Here is a 21130-nt window from a genome sequence, read left to right as displayed (position 1 = left end):
ATTTTGGCGTCACTTTGACAGCGAATAACATTACATCTGAAGCTAAAGAAACATAACAATGTATAAAAGGCTCCATTACCTTGTATCTTACGTTATGGCGCCGTAGTAGCAGTTTTTTAAAAATAGGCTAATGATTGCGTCATTACGAATTGACTCTCCATCGCACAGTAGAGAAATTACCATATAGACAGGAGGAGAAGCTTGCAGGCATTCAGGGGGGCATGGAGGCATAAAGTGAAGGGAGAAGCACATAGAGAGTCATAAAGGTGATCCTGTTGCTAGCTCATGGACAGTTAATACTCATTCTCTCCGTCTATGTGAGATTCGGAAGGGAATGATTCAGATTTCACTTGGCACAGCTACTAGAAGACATAAAGGTTGCTCACGTGACAGGCTCACTTTGAGTCTGCACAGTACGCCTGGCTATCAGCTTTTAACAGGCTTCAATTTTTATGGGGTTTAAATTAATGGGGTCACTCACTGTGTCCATTTCTTTTACTGTCTGTCTATTATTTTTTATAATCTGCCTGCCAAAATCAGTTAATCTAATTGCTTAGAAAAGTAATAATACACCTCAGCTCAACAAGTCACGTGATTTCCGGTCTCGGGTCCATCGCACCCCACGAGCAATACAAACAACACTTGAGACTTTAATACTTAGGGTTAGAGGTTTACCCAAATCCCTAACATTAAGAATGAGCAATAATATCCATACTTGCATTAGCAAACACCAATAATTAAGAAAACACATATACATATAATTCATTTGAATAGTTCTTTATGCTCTCCACAGGGAGGGGTGTTGTTTACCAGGACAACAAAATTAAATGCAACTCCAGCTCGCTTTGAGACATTCTTGTTTCCGCTTTGCCAACTCATGCAGAGCACATGCACAGACATGCTACGACAAAAGAAAATTAAGAGCAACTTCCAACATGCAGGTCAATGCTTAAACAGTAATTACGAGAGAGAGAGAGAGAGAGAGAGAGAGAGAGAGAGAGAGAGAGAGAGAGAGAGAGAGAGAGAGAGAGAGAGAGAGAGAGAGAGAGAGAGAGAGAGAGAGAGAGAGAGAGAAAGTAGACAGGAGAGAGAGGTGCGTCAACATAGATGGAGAGACATCAGAGGAGAGAGAAAGAGAGAGCGTGAGCAATAGAGACAGACACTGGGTGTGTAGGGTGTGATGGGAACTGAACTTTCCTCCAGGCATAAAGCAAACTCATTATTATCTGAAGAATTTTTACAAAATTTCCATAGCGCTGGCAACAAAGGCCATAGGTTCAGATTCTTCACAGTGATAGAGGATGCGTTTCTTTAGGTGACACGCATAATTCGCACAAAGTAAACAAAAAAACAAGTCTGTAAAGGACAGAAATTGAATATGCATATCATATCTAAAAGTCCTGTTTTGAGTCTACTGGACATTTTTAAAAATACATATATTTTAACTTTTTCCAAAATGAATAACCTACAACCATTATTGACATTTTCAAATTTTCATTAAGTCTGCCACACAATAGCATGTCAAATGTGTTTTTCAAAAATACGGTGGGTACTACGGTTGTGAAACGAATAATCACATCCAAAATAAAGGTTTGTGTTGTTTACATAATATATGTGTGTATACTGTGTATAATTATTTTGTTTAAATACACATACAAGCATGTATATATTTAAGAAAAATGTGTTATTTATATAAATAATATATATACAGTACATGCAAATATTTCTTAAATGTGTATATAAAAATATTATAAACCGTACACATACTGTATATTATGTAAACAAACTTTAATTTTGGAATCTGCAATTATTTGCAATTAATCGTTTCACAGCCCTACTTTGCACCATTTATGTATTTCAAACGAATGATTGACACCTAGGTACATAACACTACAGATGTATTATCAACAGAGCAATGGACTTTAAACATTTTGTCAAATAAACAAGCCACCAAGGAACACAAAAGTGAGACAACTTTTCAATGTTCTGTCAAATGAACCATAAACACTCAGTACAAACAGAGCACAACAGTACAAAGTATTTTTACAATTTGTTTGTCAACTTATCGCCTGCATGCTTCCATGCTAGTATACATGACAACGAGCAATGGGACATTTGAACATCAAACGCACATTACACAACTTCTTCAGCTAAACAATAGTAGTGTAACACTAATGATACACTCATGTCACAATTTGCTACAATATTAGTGTAACGCTAATGATACACTCATGTCACAATTTGCTACAATAGTAGTGTAACGGTAATGATACACTCATGTCACCATTTGCTATAATACAAAAGCTACATACGGGGGAAACAGGGCAATGAAAATATAAATATTCAAGATTCTTAAACTGAAAATAATACAGAATTATGTTAGACGCGTATGCTTTAAAATAATGATTGAATATATTGAATCATCATCATCATATATTTAAATTGAGAGGATGAACAAAAATGTTATAGGGTGGAAATGATGGTGAGTAAATGACAAAAATTACATTTCTGAGTGAATTATAACTTTAAAAAAAACAGTAAGCTGGGTCTTGGATAAAAGTAACTATATCGCAATTAATAACATCACATTTTATATTATATAACAAATTATCTACAGTATATTTATTGATATAAAAATACATCTTTACACCCCTAGTGAACAATGCAGAGGCCAACTGTAGTCTGATTTTTGTCAGAAGTCGTTTTTGCACGAAGTGTGGCTGCGGAGGGAAAATACTGATTTGTGCATTGGGATTGGGAGAAAGAAATTCTATTTTACTTCTGAAAATATAAATATCTCAACATAAAAGTTACTCAGGTTTTTACTTTTATGTCATTTATATTTGTATTAATCGTGTCACATCATGCCACAACAGCTTGAGGCTGTCTACACTGAATGTGTCAAAACAAAACTGCCTAAAACTCCTGTTGTCAAAATTAGCACACGCATGTGAAGTACGTCAGAAATAGAACAGTGCACTGCACCACTTCTAGTGTAGACAGTATCACTGATTATTACAATGGGCTCTATTTCCGCCATGTCACACTGCTCATGTCCAGTGTAAACACAGTGTTATTCATCTATAGAACAATCAAGAATAAAGGGTTTAAGGCGCAGAGTTGGATTGGATATTCTCAATGTTTTTCAATTGTAGGTGGAAACAACATCCTTCCTGCTGCGACAAATGCAACAAGGTGAGATCTGAAGCATCATATGTGTGTGGGGGATTGGAAAAAAGAGCCTATGGTTTCAATTAAAGCAAGACATAAACTTATGGGGGAGAGAGACTGAAAATCTGCATAAATCTGTGCATGCTTTTATAGATGGAATCTTTTGAGGATGGGACTAAAGGCCCTGATATACTAACGACAAAGTTCTTTTTCGTTCTTTGCTTAGGGGTAAAAATAAATTATAAATATGTGAGCAACAATATACTGTTAGCAAACATACAACACTGCCCACACTCCTGAGAGCGACAGTAAGATGAATATGTAAATATGTGCTGTGTGCTTTCTTCTCTCAATAAAAAAATAAACAAAACAAATTGAGAAAACAGCAAGTATTTTTCTTATTAAATCAGATCAAAGCAAAGTGCACATGCTTGCACAAGCTCTGCAATTCAGCACTCTAGTAAAGTCACATCATGTCACTTTTTTATAGCACTTTGTACAACAGATTGCTTAAAATCAAGCAGCTTTACCATATTAAACGATAAAAATGTCAGTGTCTCATTTAATCAGAAGCACAACTTCAGTCTAGTGTGTTTGTATTTTTCCCCGCGGATGTCAGACCTCGACGGACTCAACAGAAGAAATGACCATTTCTATTAAGAGATCCACGAGAAAAAAAGCGAAGCCTCAGCGCACACCTACCTATTTCGTAATCACCACGGACCAATGGGAGTTCAAAGGTGTTTACCCAGCCAGAGAAAAACTTTTCCGGAAAGTTCGCTTTGGCAAGCAAAGCCGTTATGAACTTCTGAAATGAACACAAAAGAACTTTGTTTTGACCTGATTTTGTTCTAAATGACATCATATCAGTTCATTCTACGATTTCGCTTGAAGTATATCAGGGCCTTTAATCATTTACATTTACATTTATGAATTTAGCTGACGCTTTTATCCAAAGCGACTTACAATTGCTATATATGTCAGAGGTTACACACCTCTGGAGCAACTAGGGCTTAAGTGTCTTGCTTAGGGACACAATGGTGTGTCTCACAGTGGATTCGAACCCGGGTCTCTCACACCAAAGGCATGTGTCTAATCCACTGGGCCATCACCACCACATCATCCATACCATGCAGACCTCTAGTGTATATTGCAGCGTGACACTGAGCTACAGTCAGAAAATGGGCAATTTCAGTCTGACTATATGTTTTGGTACAGTTGAACTAAGACTTTTACATTGCATGTAAACAGTATATTCTGTCTATTCTGACCTCACATTAGAAGGAATTTAGAAAAGTACACTTCGAGGGTTTGGAGCCAGAGGGGCATAAGTGGCATTTTGGGCGAATATGAGTTTTTTATATCAAAATAAAGGTCTATCGATGAGATCTATCCAATGGTGCAAAAATACCTATCGGAGATCAAACTGTATTGAATAAAGCAACAAAAAGGCGTATCTGACGTATTTTACATATTTGTTTTTATTTAAAAAAGGATTAGAACATGTTCATTGTGTTAATATGCCATACATTTTTTTACTTAAATACTCATTCATGTAAGTATGCCTGTGGTTGCAATGTTTTTGGTTCAAGGTTAATAAAACAGGTGATTGAAGTGTGGTCAAAATTTTGTTTTGTCTCTCCTGTAAAGTCTGTTAAAAGCCACTTACACCCCTCTGGCTCCAAGACCTCGACTTGTGTACTCTTCAAGAAAGTATTACAGCAGACAGGGGTTGAAGTCCTGTGGTCAACTAGTAAAGCCTGGTGTAGGATGATGGGCCATGCGTGTAAAGAGGACTCTGTAAAAGTTTTTTTTTCCTTTTCTAGCATGTGGCAAACAGGTTGTGCTACACTCAATGCTCTCATTTTAGAGATTCAAAATGAGGATAATGTACAACAAATCCTCTCCACGTCTGTCAGTAGAGCTACCATCAACGTACAGAGAGGAAAAAAAGTCGGACAATACACCTGCATACCAGGCAAGCCAAAGAGCATTCCACGTGCTTTCTCAGATTCAGCCCAGTGTTAATCAGCGGTTTGGGCTAGGACCGTTGGAGCATGCTTGGCCCTCCCCACCGAGGGCCTCTGTGTATGGAGCCCATTGTGTTCCAACATTAACAGACACAGAAGCATGAGTCACCTTCAAATCGTGTCTGGGTATTAGCAACCCCATCCAATCAGAACGCTGGGAGAGGTGAAGACCGAGCACCTCCACGGCAATGTGCGCAATGCAACTCCTCGTCGGCATGGTAATGTTCAGAGGGGCATACCTGAGGTGAAGCCTAACTGCGGTCACATGGGCGGGATTCTCTTAATGCGTGTCTAGAAAAAAATGCAGCTGGTCTACTTTTGGTTGCAGTGGGTAATTAACACCCACTGGTTACATTAACCTGCACAAATTTGTATTCTAGTTAAGCACACACTCCCAAGCTATCATTGGCCAACAACTTGATGAAGAAAAAAGATGACAGAAAACAGTCAAAACATAATTATGAATGAATCACACACAAGGTGCATAATTATTTTACAGTCAGATTGTTGGCAATAGCTAGAAGAGAGCTAAAACAAAGGTATTAGCAAATCTCTGTTGAGACACTAGTCATTGCTGTCACAATAAACTGAGACTGGTAATGTAAATAGGCCCAAGTCATCTCTCCAGTAATAAAACATCTAATTTTTCCATTAGCAGATATAAACTAAAGACAGCAACTTCATTAGAGGAAGTATATAAGGTCATCTGGCTAGCATCAACACAAAAGTAAATGGTGAGAGTGAATGTAATATTGCTGTTGTCTGTCGCATACCCTGAGTCTGTAAGCCAAGTTGTCATTGGCTCTTTCCCAGTTGAGGGGATAAATGTCTGGGTCTCTCATTCTCTGTCCTCCTCTCTCATTGAGACATAAACCACATAGCCAGTCTATGTTTACTAGACAGTTTCACTGTTCCAAAACATAGTGAATTTCCTCCTGCTTACATAGGCAGATACCTTCAAAAGGTACAAACCAACCTAACTATCATGAAACTTATAATTTACCATATTGCAACACTACATGAGTAACACAGAAATGGCTTAAAATTGATTTCTGACTTTAGCATGTTGCTAAGCTAAATCAGAAGTATTATATGTATAAAACTAATTAGCACATACACAAATATTTCAATGAACAAAACAGTTAAATTTACTTTCAATTACTATATTTTTGTTCATTGAGATTTTCAGTATTGAACTTGCATTTATTTTTTCACTGAGCTTGTTCAACGCATTCTCATCCTTTGGCGTCATATAGGTGACGCCATATGAAATTTCGTCGAAATACTACGCACATGGCACCCTTTAGCGTCAATATAACACACACTGTTATGGGTAGGTTTAGGTCTCATATTGACGCTAAAGAATGCCAGTCACCTGTATGATGCCTTGGGTTCTGCATGTTTTATTGACGCTAAAGGGTGCCATGTGCGTTGTATTTCGAAGAAATGTCATATGGCGTCACCTATATGACGCCAAAGGATGAGAACGGGCTGGTCACAGTGAAACATGAATTCTTCTTCATAGGATGATCACTAGGTTTTGGAAAAGGTGTTACATTTTTAGAAGGCACTGGAATGGAAGCACATCCAAGTGAAACGGATTATCAAAAAATAAAAATAAAAATTGTAGTGTGGTGGAGACTTGGTTCAAACCAGTCGCTGTTGACTGAATGGAGGCAGGTTTCTATTTCAAGCAGACTTTAAGCCGCAATGACAAACTAACTGGTCTAACAGATAACCAAATGTAGGCAGGTTAGTTTCTCATTGGGAGTGAAACAAGAACGGTGACAGAGAATTTGACTACAATTACAGAGAAAGACTACAATGAGGATAAGCAGACAAGAATAAACAGTTTGTCTGAAGGTTAAACGAGTCCAAACTCCAACAACGGAGTCAACAAAGGGAGGATGAGGAGAGGAGGATGGGGAGAAAAATGAAAAGCTGAAAGAAGAATGCAAAAGAAAGCCTTTAGGATCAATACGGACATAATGAAAATCCAAGATGAATATCCAGGGTTGTGTGATGGTTATGGATTAGTTTCTCTCTACAGAAAGGACAGATAGGGCCAGTGCACAGAATACACAAATAAATAAATGAGCTACTTGGAAAAAAAAGAAACAATCAACTGTGAATAAAAGCTGGAAATTCAAAAACACTGAAGGCCTATTGTCCAAGGTGGAAATATCAGGCAAAGATCAATAGACTCAAAGTTTAAAGAGAGATTGGAGTTACAGAGCAAAGAAAATGAAAAGGGATGGAAAGGGGTATTTCCCAACTTTAATCTTATTGTGAATTACTTCACAATAAATTACCAAGCAGGATACAAAACTCCCTCTCTCTGGGTAACAACAACAATCTGGAACACCAAACCTGTCAATCTCAGAGCAACATGACTATTAAATGTAGATCACTCGCTGCATATCTGACCCTGTGATCCCAATCAATGATAGTTCATTCGAATAAAAGGGCACTAAAAATTATAAGACAATCACCCACAAATTAGCCTTGCCTACAGTTGCCTACTTACTTTCAACAGACCAAACCTAGAGCCTGCAATGATTCTTTTACTTTGAACAGATTGCTGAACAATAACAGTTGTCATTTTGTTGGCATGATTTTTCAGGGACCATCATCAACATGTAGAATTCGTGGTGAATACTACCATGAAATGAAGCAAGTTCAACTGGGGTCCAGGCCCCAAGTCAGTTGAGTATGTATTTTTTAAGAGGGTCTAGAAAGAAACAACTTAGAATCAACTTGACAAGGCTTTCACAACCCATTGTACTTCCTATGAAGGAAGTACAATGGGTTGGGATCCTATGAAGGAAGTACAATGGGTTGGGATCCTATGAAGGAAGTACAATGCGGGGGGATCCTATGAAGAAGAGACATTATATAGCAGGACAGCACCAATTGGTTGAAATTTAAAGGCACTGGTGATGTACACCAATGGAGTACTACATTGTTTTTTTTTCTCAAAATGTATAAAGACAAACCTTTTCTTTGAAATAATAAGAACCATGGAATTGCATGCAGACAAGAACAGGAACACGTATACAAATATCTAAATGGGGTCTTTCTGATTTCATGAGGAGTTCATGAGAAGGCCTACCACAAACGTCAAAAAAAATTAGTTTTGATGATGCATTTTCTAGGTAAGGATTTCATCACACTGCCAACACAATCCTGCAGGCAAGAAGTTACCCGTCACTTGCGACCATAAACAGTGCTCAGCCCTGGGCGTGTGAACATTATCAACATTCCTGCACCTGATGCCACAGCTGTTTGGTTGACAACATGTCGTTTCTAAGACAGAATTTTTAATCTGCAGTATAAATCTAATCACTGATATTCCAGTCAATGACGTACATCTGCCACATCACTCTAAACGCATCCCCTGCTGCAAAGAAAAAGAATGGTTGGGAAGAAAGGCTCTGCTCCTGTTTGTTATCTTTGGAAACTCTTCTGACTCACTCTTCTGGAAGGCCTGAAGATTAGCAGGTGTTGACGAGGGATCCGACCCCCTAACCTCTCACGTCAACGTCTAGAGGTTAAAAGGCAAGGCCCGTACAAGGTCACAAAACAAGACCTTGTGGGCGTCAAGGTGAAAGGCATTTTCAAGCGGTTGCCCAATCACACAGTGAGATCTAATAAAGGTGAATGCCACAAGCACAGAAAAATACACATAATAGCTGAAGAACAATTCAAATGAGTGAGTTGAGAAATTCAAATGAGTGAGCCAAGCAAGCAGAACCAAGGCCAAGAGCAGGACATTAGGCGAACATTGATGCTGCCTTCACGTTCTGTCGATGGGTTTCCTGCATCTGACGCCATGCTATCTTTTGAATGGCTGTAGCCAAGTTAGAGGAGGTTGACCATGGACTCGCAGCACTTCAACAAGCATGTTTTTTACGCTTGGCAAGCCAAACGGACGTGATATGGGGGCGTGGCAGCATCAACGATTCATTTTTTAATTCAAAATTGTGAATTAACTTTGAAATCGAAATCGTGACACCCTTAATAACATCTTAATTGCTTTACATTACAGTTATTGAAAATTTATGAATACAGTATAACAACTTGATGCATATTGGCCCTCATTTATTAAAAGTGCGTACACCAAATTTCCAACGTACACCCAAAACCACGGTGACTTTGAGATTTATCAATATGGACGTTGGCGTACGACACGCTCAAATCCTACGCCAGCTCAGGAGGTGGTGTACACACGTTTCGAGTTAGTGCGGAAATGCGCAGAAAAATTCCTAACACCACAAAACGCACTGACAAACTAAAAGATATGATATATTATTATAAAAAAAACACAAACATAATAATTATTATTGTTCAACATGGACTTCAATGTTTAATTTGTGTGACTTTACAAAAACACTTGACTTGTATTTTGTAGGCATATGTATTCCTTCAGTTGCGAGCCTGTGTGCTTGCTTTACCTGACATTTCACGAAGGTGCGCGTGGACTGGGTTCGGTAATGAAAGGCTTTCAATGACCAAAAAATAATTCAGACTGACAAAATAATAAAAAATACATTCTTCTTCTTTTAAATAATAATAATAATAATAATAATAATAATAATAATTTTAATAATGACATTCTTCTTTTAAATAACAATAAGCATCATTAATAATGCAAATCATAATAATAAGAAGAAGAATATTACAAATTGTCATGCAATTATTAATGTGAATGAATGGTACTCCACATCACATCATCATCATCATCATCACTATTGTACAATAGTACAATAGTACTGTAGCCTGTATTGTACACCCCAATACATGTGAAGTGATTCGAAATTGAATGCTATTTCAAAAGACGTGCAGTAAAATAAAAGGAAAATATGCAAAATAAATGCGTGGGGGAAGCTGAGACTTGAATATATAGGGGCGTGTTATTCTAATGATGATCGTTTTCAGCTGTCGGATTTATCAAGGGCAGGTATGGGCTCTATGCATGGCGGTATTTCCGGTGAAGGTGTAAGGATGCTCGATAACTTGTGCCGATCGTAGAGTCCAATGCAATACCGAGAATTTATATTTAATTTTATACTCCATGGTTATACTAAAGAAACATTAATCACAAAAAAAAGACAAAACAGACACCCCTCGTTGTGTTTATGCTTCTTTTTAAAATTATATTAAATAAACATAACTATATAAAATTACATCTAAACGTATGAAAGTTTCGTTTCAAAGACAGGAGGACAGTAAATTTTGAAGACTATAATCCCGTTTTCCTCGGTTTTCCTCCGCTTTAATCTCCCCAACCAGAAACTGAAGAGCATCCTTGCGTCAAATGCGGAACTTGGGCATGCATATAGTCTATTGCATACGCCTGGATTTCAAAGGTACGCACAGCTTCATAAATCAGGCGGTGAGAGGAGTGTAAGCATAATCTTACGCCAACATACACCCGTTTCTACACAAGAATGATAAATGAGGGCTACTGTGTGTATTTTCCACAGTGAAAAAGAAATAGCATTTATTTGATTGAAAGTCCGGAATCATCAGCAAGCTGACAGACTCTATAGATGGTGAGGTGAATATATACAATGGCATGGTTAACTTTGTGTGGTTACTAATAAATAAGATACAACATTTTATTAAAAATCCACTGGACATTTTGGCTTTTATAACATCCCCCCCCCCCACCCCCACAAAAAATATGCAAAAATGAAGGCAACATGAGGATGGGGTATTCCAGGACTACTTTGATGGTCATGCAAAATTCATTCCAAGAAAAGTACAAGTTTATCCTTCAAAGGATATCCCTGTGGAAACTAAACATATTCTTGGTTTGATGATAAATCCATGGCCTTTTGGTGGCACGTTTTTATTTGATGTTCAGAGTTTTGCCGGTTACATTCCAAAGTGTTTTTGTGTTTTGATTCGTGTTTTGATATGTCCATGGATCCTCCTACTCTGAGCAGATCCCTAATTTGACTTCGAGGAACATTGAGGTACGAGGTATGGGAGAAGCTGTAGACCTTAGAAATTATTCACATTCTTTAAAGCCTTTGCTCAAACAAATCACAACAGTTTACAAACAGTCAATACACAAATGCGACTTTAATGAAGGAAAATCAACTTAAATCCTTAATCAACTTCAGGAATGCATACACTGATGAAAGGTCATGTTTCTTGATTGCTCGGCACATTTCTACGTTATTCAATGCTGTTACTCAGTAATGTGACTCAAAACAAGAACATGGATAAATGTTTAAGTTTAATTTTAATGCCCCACTAGCATTCAGTGTCATAGTTTGGCAACAATGCAAACATTTATTTGAGATCAAAGTCTGAGCTGAGGTGTAACCATAGAGATGTGGCATGAAACAGCATATTGGAGAGCCTTAGGTGTACTGACAAGAGGAATATGAAAGAAGCTTGGAATGGTGTCTTTGTACAACTCTGTGCACCGTGCTATGGTGTTTTGGGAACCCATTGAATTGCTATCCAATTGCTACAGTGTTTTAAGCAGATTTTAGTGTTTTGCTTGAGTGGTTTTGGGTGGTTTCTAGGGTGCTGCACTATCATTGCGCAAGTAATAAAACAATAATTAAAGATGTTCTGCATATGATTAATGAATGCTTGAACATGGTCGTAACAACACACACAAAAATCGCTCTAAACAGCACATCATTCCTCAAGAATCTTCATTTTGAAATATAATTTTTCTCCAATGCAGTGTGGGACGTGTTGAATTCCAAAGTTTACCAATTCGTTTTTGCCTTTAAGGATACTACACTTCTCAAAAGATAAGAAATCTAATTTAATAATAACTCCACTTTACATTGTTTTCTGTGTTTGTGCTATTTCCTTCTATAATAAACAAGTATCTTGCATCAGGTGAAACTGATTTGAGATCTTGAAATACCAACCTATCAGCATGCTTTACACCACATGACAGAAAGAAAAAACAGATACAGTGAGAGCTGAGAGATAGAGGGAAAGGATCAAAGGGTGAAAGTAAAAAAAAAGAAAGAAAGCAAAAAGCCAGCAGATTTGTCTTGTTGTGCAATGGTGAATGTAAGTAGACAGGCTAATGCCTAATCACGCAGAGTGGCCTGGTTTTACCACTGATTCATACCGAGCGCCCTGCTGAAAGGAATGTTCACAAACTACTAATGGCCAAATCCACTCTGTTTTATAATCATTGTTTCTGCTCACACACAATCAAAGCTAACAGCCAGTCGTGTAAATAATCATTGTGTGACAAAATGTGAGCCGATATCATTAAAAACACGCTGGCATTTCTCTCCAAGGGTTCTGCACTTTTTTCTAAAATACACAAATAAAACTTTCGACATTGCCTAGCCTACAGGCCAATGTGTTTGCAATCCATGTTGAATATGAATGACAAAGTGTTACAGTTACTCCCCATCACTGAATAAGTAGCTACGCTACTAACCTAACTAGTTTTTCTGTAGCCTGACAGTAAAGCTCAGCTGTTTTCAAAATAGTCCAGCAATTTCCAGGAACAAACATCTTTTTCCAAAGCTTTGTGGTGTAGTGTGCCAAAATGTTATGTCAAATGTACATTGTAATCATCAAACACACTCTCCATGTACTATTTGACATTGCCAACTTCAATTCATTGATTTGAATTGCTTCATATATGAAACAAATATGGTTCTATTAAGTTTTTAGTGTAAATGAATCTGTAAAAAGATTAGTTCTCTCAACCTGTGATCCCTATTTAGAGCTGTCAAATGAATGAATCATGATTATCGCATCTAAGATAAAGGTTTGTTTATATAATGTGTGTATATGCCTACTGTATATTATTATATTTATTTGCATTATATAAATGTGTGTCTGTGTATCTAGAGACATACACACATATACTGTATATAATGTATACACGCACGCATATATTATTATCTAAACACAAAATTTTATGTTAGAGATGCGACTAATGGTGATTCATTAATTTGACAGCACTATCCAATGCATTTATACATTTTTATATTTTTGTCATTATATTATCAAACAATTAATATAAAGCAGTACTATCCAAAATTTGGGCTTGGTAAGATTATTTTGTGTTTTTCAAAGTCACTTATGCCAATCAATGCTGCATTTATTTTATCAAAAATAAAGTAAAACAACAATCCTGACATTACGACATATAATATTACAACTTAAAATAGTTGTTTTCTATTTTCTATTTTTAATTCTTCAGTGTCACATGATCCTTCAGAAACCTTATTATCAATGTTGAAAACAGCTGACTGACATTTGTGTGAAAACCATGATACTTTTTTTTTTTACAATTCTTTGATGAACTGAACATTTTGCCCCCTTTAATTTATTCATGAGTAGCTTGGGAAGCAACAGCTTCAGAGTAATTTCTCCAACACTGATGGCCCATCTCAGTAGAGGTTATACAACTAACTATTTCCTCTTTTGAACTCTGCCCCCTTATACCAAAGGCTTCAAATGTTGAACCAACAAGCAACCGCTCATCAACACAGACATTCTAGATAAGAGAGGGGCCACACAGAGGGAGTAGGTCATTTAGTCTATTTTCCAAGCGTTAGCTGGTGCACGTTAATAAGTGACGACTCAGTCTGGAGGAATGCGTCACTGTGACGCTGACAAAGCATTTCTCAAGCAAACAAAAAGATAAAATCTAAACACACAAAGTAGAAGGGGCTATTTATAGAGTTCATACATGCACACTGTCCTACACCAATGAGGAAGAGTGATGAGCACGACTGTCACAATCAACCTGCTACCTAATTCATGTGCACACACCGTGACCGTTCTGTTTCTAAGAGATGAATCCAAACGCAAAAGTTGGCACGGCCCTCTTATTGGTGCCATTACCACATGCGACTGAATTGATTGTGGCTCATAACTGTGGAAAATGACAATGCATGCATCATAAACAAGGAAGAGCATAAATTCTGAACTGAAAGTGAGTCCATCTGACACTGTGTCATGCTTGAAAAGACCAGACAGCTAAATAAGACAGAGCGGAATGTAATCTGAGGAGATTGGTGACCGTTCAGAAGGGCCAGTACAGGGAGTCTTGGTCTCATTGCATTCCAGATCTTCGATTATGTGTGCTGATTTGGTCCGACAGTTAAATAGATGTAGTACATCATGCTTGACTGTTGAGCAGTACATTAACAATGGCTCACATCTAAGGGCCTATGGCTCTTTGCAGGACCCTGAGTGTAAAGTTAGACCCTACCCACCTTGTTTTATCAAAAACTTGGTGCTGATATATTTTTCAGACTGCTGACTTTCAGAGCCGGACAGTAACGGAGTACATTTACTTGAGTACACTACAGTACTTAAGTAAAAATTTGAGGGATCTGTACTTTGCTAGAGTATCATTTTTGTGGAGAACTCATGACTTTACTCTATTGAAAGGGAAATGTTGTACTCTTTACTTCACTACAATTCTATCCATAACCGCGAGTACCCGTTACTAGGGCTGTCAAACAATTAATTGCATCCAAAATAAAAGTTTGTGTTTACATAATATATGTGGGTGCACTGTGTATAATTATATATACATATATATATATATATATATACACACACACATACTTGTATATATTTAAGAAATATTTTCATGTATATATATATATATATATATATATATATATATATATATATACTGTATATAGATTTATATATAATTTATATTATATATAAATATCAATTTTATATATAAATAATATTTTTTTCTTAAATATACATGCATGTGTGTGTATTACATATATATATATATATATATATATAATTATACACAGTGCACCCACATATATTATGTAAACACAAACTTTTATTTTGGATGCGATTGATCGCAATTAATCATTTGACAGCCCTACCCGTTACTACTAAAAAAAAATGGAAAAAAGAAAAATCTCGGAAACCCTTAATTTGTGGTTACCCTCTCAAACGTGATGTCAACTCCATGGTCAGATTTAGATAAGAGACAAAACCATGGACGGAACAATGGATGAAGTTGCAGCAGGTTCATCCCGGGAATGTGCCAACCCGTGGCCCCACCTCGCCAGACTATTTCAATTTTCCCAAAAATGTCTTAAATATTAAATAAAGCAACATGGTAAAAAGATGAAAATGACTTGATTTTACTTTCAATTCCTTTTACATTCTCCAAGGTAGTAACATTAACATTTTTCATAAGTCCATGTAGGACGTTTCTGTACATGTAAGCACTGAGGCAGTAGTAATGTAATATTTAGAAAATGTACTCTTGTACTCTTGATACTCAAGTACTTTTAAAAACAAGTACTTAGAACTAACGATAAAACTATAAAACTAACTTTATCACGCTCCAAGAGCTCTCTAGTGGTCGGGAGCATTTCGTTGTGTCGTAAAATTTCCGTTGTGTTGTGGCTTAATTTCCTTTTTAAATTTCATTGTGTTGTGCACTACTGGGCCACTGTATATTACACCCCTAGAGGAGGACATGGGAATGCAGTGTAGTCTCTACCACAAATATCAGCAGTAACAAAAAAAAAAATGCTGGAATATCCTTTATCCTTTGTTGAAAGGATTAGCATAAATACTTTACTATGCTTGGTAAATAGCCTGGAATGTTCTAAAAATAAAAGCAGAAAGAGTGAAGGACCAAGCTAATAACCGGTTGCTTACTGTGGCGAGCAGGACGAGGCAGGTGGCATTTTTATCTACAAGTCTTGTTTCTTTAACAGAGGAGCGGAAGCTTAAAAGGAGAAGCGATGTCAGAGAAGGACGAGAGAGACCAGACCTGGACTATTTCATTTAATGTTTTTAAGGACTGCCGTCTTTACTTCCGTTTTTGTTTAATTATTTATTATTCAAATTGTTGAACGTTCACTGGTCTGCCTCCTTCCTAACTTTGCACATTGTTACACTTACCTTGCTTACCCATGACTGAATCTCAAAGGTATTTGTAGTGTTGATGTGACCTTGTTTGGAAAAATGAGTGACTCTAAAACATGCTTGTTTAGGCGGCAATGTCTCATTCCAGGCAGTGGACCACTGCCAACAAAGGCAAATATAAACTGTTAAACCAAATTGTAGCAGTTAACCAAGGTGCCAATCTTTTAACATTTTACAACAGGTCATCGACCACTAACAAATAAGTAGATCAACAACTGCAGGAACACAAGTTGTAAAAGAAAATTGTGCTCTAACAGAAGTATTTCATCTTCATCTAGTCTTGATTTGCTTGTACGAGAACCTCGCTTGGTTAACCAGACCCTACGTATCACTAGAAGCATAAGATAAGGAACTGCTTTTCATCCACATGGCTGCTGCCAGAGACAAGTGCCATTTGCCAATTAGTCCAGGTTTCCTGTTCAAATGTCAGATCAAAATCCCTAAAGACCTCACAATGTAAACACTTGGTATAATCTCTTTCAACGTTGCCATATCTTGTCCAGCTTTAGGTGCTCACAACTCACTGCCCATAGCAATTAATTCAGCAAGAAACAATCATAAATATTTAGTCTATTTCTCAGGGGTGAATTCCATTCAATTGGGACACAAACAATATTACATGATCCCCTCGCGCTTATCCAGGTTAATTTCCAGTTCTCCTGCTCAAAATAAAAAAAGAGTTTCCATGGCCCATAAAGAAGAGATTGTCGTTGTTTAGGCTGAATTTGGAATTTGAAATGGAAAACCGCCAAGAAGACCGGACATGGAGGCTTTTATCTACAAACGGGTCGTGAGGAGTTTGAGACTCGGCCAGATGTCAAACAATAGCATTTGCGTTTATTAGAGCTGCGCTGGCCCAAACACATTTCCAAATTAAAACAAACATCTCAGTCACCCCAGCAAAATACACGTCGCAAAAGAACATTTATAAAATGATGTGAACTTTCAGATCTGTAATACAAAACAAACATTATGGATTAAAGTTACAGTCGGATATACACAGCTGAAGGTGTGTCTGCAACGGATTGCTCATGAATTGCTTGGAGCCGGAGTTCCAGGCAGCCTTTAGGTTAACGGCCCCCCATAACAATGACAGAGGGAAACAAAGTTTAGGTTTCAGGGAGAGATCTGGGAGGCTCCACAAGAGTCTGATAACTCACAGCAAGCTGCTAAATGCGCACGGTCGAACAATGAACCCTATCAATTTGAAGCCACGGCAGGAAGTACAGGGAAACAACCTCTAGAAAATCCTGCATATCTTTACTCAAAGCTGTTCACAGAAGAATTGCAATGCATTTTCACAAAACTAAGCAGACACTGGACATGTTTGATATGTCCAAGAGGAGTGAGACATACCATACCAAGCATAAATAATAGTTTCAGGTGGTTGAATGGGTTTAGACAGCTTGTAATGGCCATTAGCTGCCTTCACACATACACACTAAAAGCGCTCAAACTGCATGACATGCTCCCTCGCTTATGCTCACTTCAACCCGAGAGATTAAATAGAAAGTGTCAAAATGATAAATAATTTACCCAGCCTCACACACATTCTTGCAGTAACAACCCCAGCAAGACCATGGATCATGATTGTGTACTTAAACACTCATCTCTACAAATACACCCTAACATTAAGTCTTGGCCTGTGCCCACTTCCCAAACTACTTTACCTTGGCACAGTGCAAGAGGCTAATGACAGGATGTCTTCAGCCAAAGCAGACATACTGGTCAGCCTCCAACAGTAACTATCCGCGGGGGCAGTGGAGCTGGGTGGTAAGCAGACATTCACAGCTCTAGTATGTACACCAATGGCACAATACGCTAACAAGCCTTGTTGCTTATGTTTGGGAATGTGATAGATTGAAAGGGGAGAAACTTATGAGGCAGTTGGCATGTTTTGGAGGAATTGTTATGGTGAACCAATCAAATTACGAAGTGTCTTAAACTAGAGGAACAGCCGTACCATGTTCTCCCTACATTGCATGTTGTTGTAGAATGTTACCCTGCAACCCACAAAATCATTATGGAGAAAATAAGTATAATATGATCTCAATCTGTTAGTCATCAGACTCGTTGGCTTCTAGTCTTGATTTATGTGTGTTGCTTAGAGGAGAAATGTATTGAGCTGATATTTCACATTACATAAGTCAGACATGCAAGCTAAGCGATGGGAGTGACATTTAACGATGGATTTTAGATTACAGCTTTTTCTACTTTAGTTAACTTGGCAAAGGTTGTGTCTATATAAGGAAATGTGGTTGCAAAAATGCCAGTTTTTGACAAATGGACCAATTTACAAAAGAGATTTCATATTACCATGTTTTTGGAGGATGATAAAAGTAAAGTAGTTAACTCAAAGTGTTCTAGTCACATGGTATGGCTAGGATAAGTTCATGTAGATAGCAAATGTAGTTGAAATAATGGCAACACAAAGTAACAATTTTTTTTGGAAACTATAGCATGATGGTAATACTAAGATTTTAAGTACTTGTAAATACACAGCATATTGATGTAAATCTTTCAGTATCGTGGGCAAGTAACCATTACAATGGTTGTATGGACATGGGTCCATGACAATATTATCATAATGTTTTTTTGTTTGTTTGTTTGTTTGTTTTTGTTTTTAATTAATTTACAAAACGTGTCTAACATGCTGTCTGTCTACATAATAAATGGCAACTTCATAAAAATAAACCAATAGACCACTTACAAAAAAAGTATGATGGTATTGTCACCTTTTTTCATACAATGGTACAATTTAGTTACAAAACACATTTAGGATACTATTTATAAACATGGTTGCAATTCAGTATATGGGCCAAAAGATCACTTACACAAAAGTGCCAAGGTATGGTGGTACTTTTACCACTTGATATGTTTGTTTGTTTTTTTGACACATTGCCATTGATAATATCATGTGGTTTCTTTGAAACTAGCAGCGTAGTAACACCATAGCATTCTTTAAAGTATGCATACATGACATATTAATAATATGGCAATCGTTTAGGATCACTGTATAGGCCTACATCGAAGTATCATGGCTAAGTAAGTTGTAACCATTACCCTGGTTTTATGGAAATAATACCATGGTAATACCATGTTTATAAACTTAATCAGCTAGAAATCTGGCTACATGAATAACTTGCAACAATGTCAACCAAAAGATCACTTGCAAAAAGGTATTGCAGCCTTGTTGGTACATTGGTACCATGGTAAAAACATTCTTGTCTACTTTAGTTACAAAACATATTTAGGTAGGATACTGTCTATCTATAGGGTTGCAACTCCAACATGGTTCTATAACATTGGTGCCATGATAATATCATGTATTTAATACTGTTTACATAACTTACATAAATGTGGTTGAAGAAAAGCCAACTCAGTAGAAGTACCATAGCATTATCATGTGTTTTTTGGAAGTATACTAAGTTGTAGTACCCTCTGATACTATATTGCTGCTGCTAAGTTACCTGGAAGAAATGGTAGCTAGCTAAACTTTAAAAGTGAACTCACTTCAGTGGACGGTATGCTGACAACACCTGTTGATCTCCTCTTCTCTCTTAACTTCCTTTTCTCAATCTGTCCTTTGCCCTTTCTGGCGCTGGGTCCTGAGCTCTTCTTCTCTTTGCTCTTGCTGGGTGTGGGACTCTCCTTATCGCTGTCATCCACACCAGCTGGGCTGGGGCTCGAGCTCTCCGCCTGAGGGACTCCGCTCACTTTCTCCGGCGTCTTCTTCAAGTTTCCCACGGGGGGCTCGGGTGACTTTGACTCGTCGTCCGGCCGCTTCAAAGCGGATAAGGAGGAGGACCGGGCCACCGGATAGGAGGACGAAGGGGAGACGCAGTTGACCGAGCTGCCGTTGTTGTTGTTTAACTCAGTAACGTTAGTTCTCCCGGTGGCGGCGGCGATATCTCCAAGCATCTTTGCTCTCATCTTTTCACGCTTTGCTTTCCATTCCTCCAGAAAGTCCGTTGCGCTGGTAGATTTAAATCCTCCCGTTGCCATGATTTCCTTTTGAGAATGTCTCGTGCGACCCAACTCACTTTGTAAACACACTATACAAATATTGCTTTTCAGATCCACATTCCTCAGAAGTGTTTAGATATTATTTTGGAAGTGCGCTTTTAAAGTTGACCCAAACTGTGATGTACTAACTTTAAAACATTCAAAAGCTGTCAAGTAAGTGGTGTCTCGAAAGAAAGTGTCCGGGTAAAGCTCACCTGCGCGCGCATGAACATTCGTCAGAAGTTCAGGTGAACTCAACTGGTAGTTGGAATGAACTAGATTAGTTGCAGCACGCGCACTCCAGCGCTGAGTCCTGCCCCTCCTCCGAAGAGTTTCCGAGCAGTCACGGAAATATCCGAAGGGAAACGATAGGGACTTGTCAGGCACATTCAGCATTCATTTTCATATTTTTAATTTGCTTTGATAAAAATATTTAACTAGGGAAAGATGAAAGTAGCCTATAAACCCACCTTATTTTTGTCCCTTGATAATAGGAATTGACAATTTTGGATGAATGGCTATGCTATTTTCTATTTTCTCTTTTAAGAAGAATATCAACATTTGTTTAGTTTTGAGGTTAAATTATCTAATTTTGTGTCTCTGGAAAATAGTGTTTATATTATATCGAATATTTGTTAATGAGGGATGAGACATTATTGTTTTTTTATTTTATTTGTGGAGTAAAAAAGATGGACCCCTCGGAATTTTTATTTATTTTTTATAAGTCAATGGCTACCGTCAACTGTCTGGTTACCAACACACTTTAAAATTTCTTATTTTGTTGTTTTTATTTTTGTGTGAACTATCCATTTAAAGACATACAGACATATGTTGCTCTACGTGTAATGATGAGACACACTGGTTGGTGATTAGAATGGCCTGTTCTCTCAGATAGGTCCCGAGAGAGCACGAGTCACTCATTTTCGAGTGTTTGTGACCTGAAGACTCTCAGAGATAAGGAAATTCAATGTCTTAGATAACAGAGGTGCATAGAG

General features: G+C 37.6%; 1 protein-coding gene across 1 annotated transcript in view; it reads right to left on the bottom strand.

Annotated features, from left to right (window-relative positions):
* Window positions 1-20426, bottom strand: part of pawr (PRKC, apoptosis, WT1, regulator) — a 53757-nt gene extending 33331 nt beyond the window's left edge. Inside the window, exon 1 of the mRNA XM_039663360.2 lies at window positions 19644-20426. Coding sequence (XP_039519294.2) covers window positions 19644-20135 — 492 coding nt within the window. The 5' untranslated portion in view covers window positions 20136-20426. The remainder of the gene's footprint in view (window positions 1-19643) is intronic.
* Window positions 20427-21130: the final 704 nt, after the last annotated feature.

The sequence above is a fragment of the Pimephales promelas genome, chromosome 24 (genome assembly GCF_988280905.1).
Source record: "Pimephales promelas chromosome 24, fPimPro1.hap1.1, whole genome shotgun sequence".
In the NCBI taxonomy this organism is placed as follows: domain Eukaryota; kingdom Metazoa; phylum Chordata; class Actinopteri; order Cypriniformes; family Leuciscidae; genus Pimephales; species Pimephales promelas.
The sequence above is the reverse complement of the archived record's forward strand: the minus strand, read 5'-3'. Positions and strand labels throughout refer to the sequence as shown.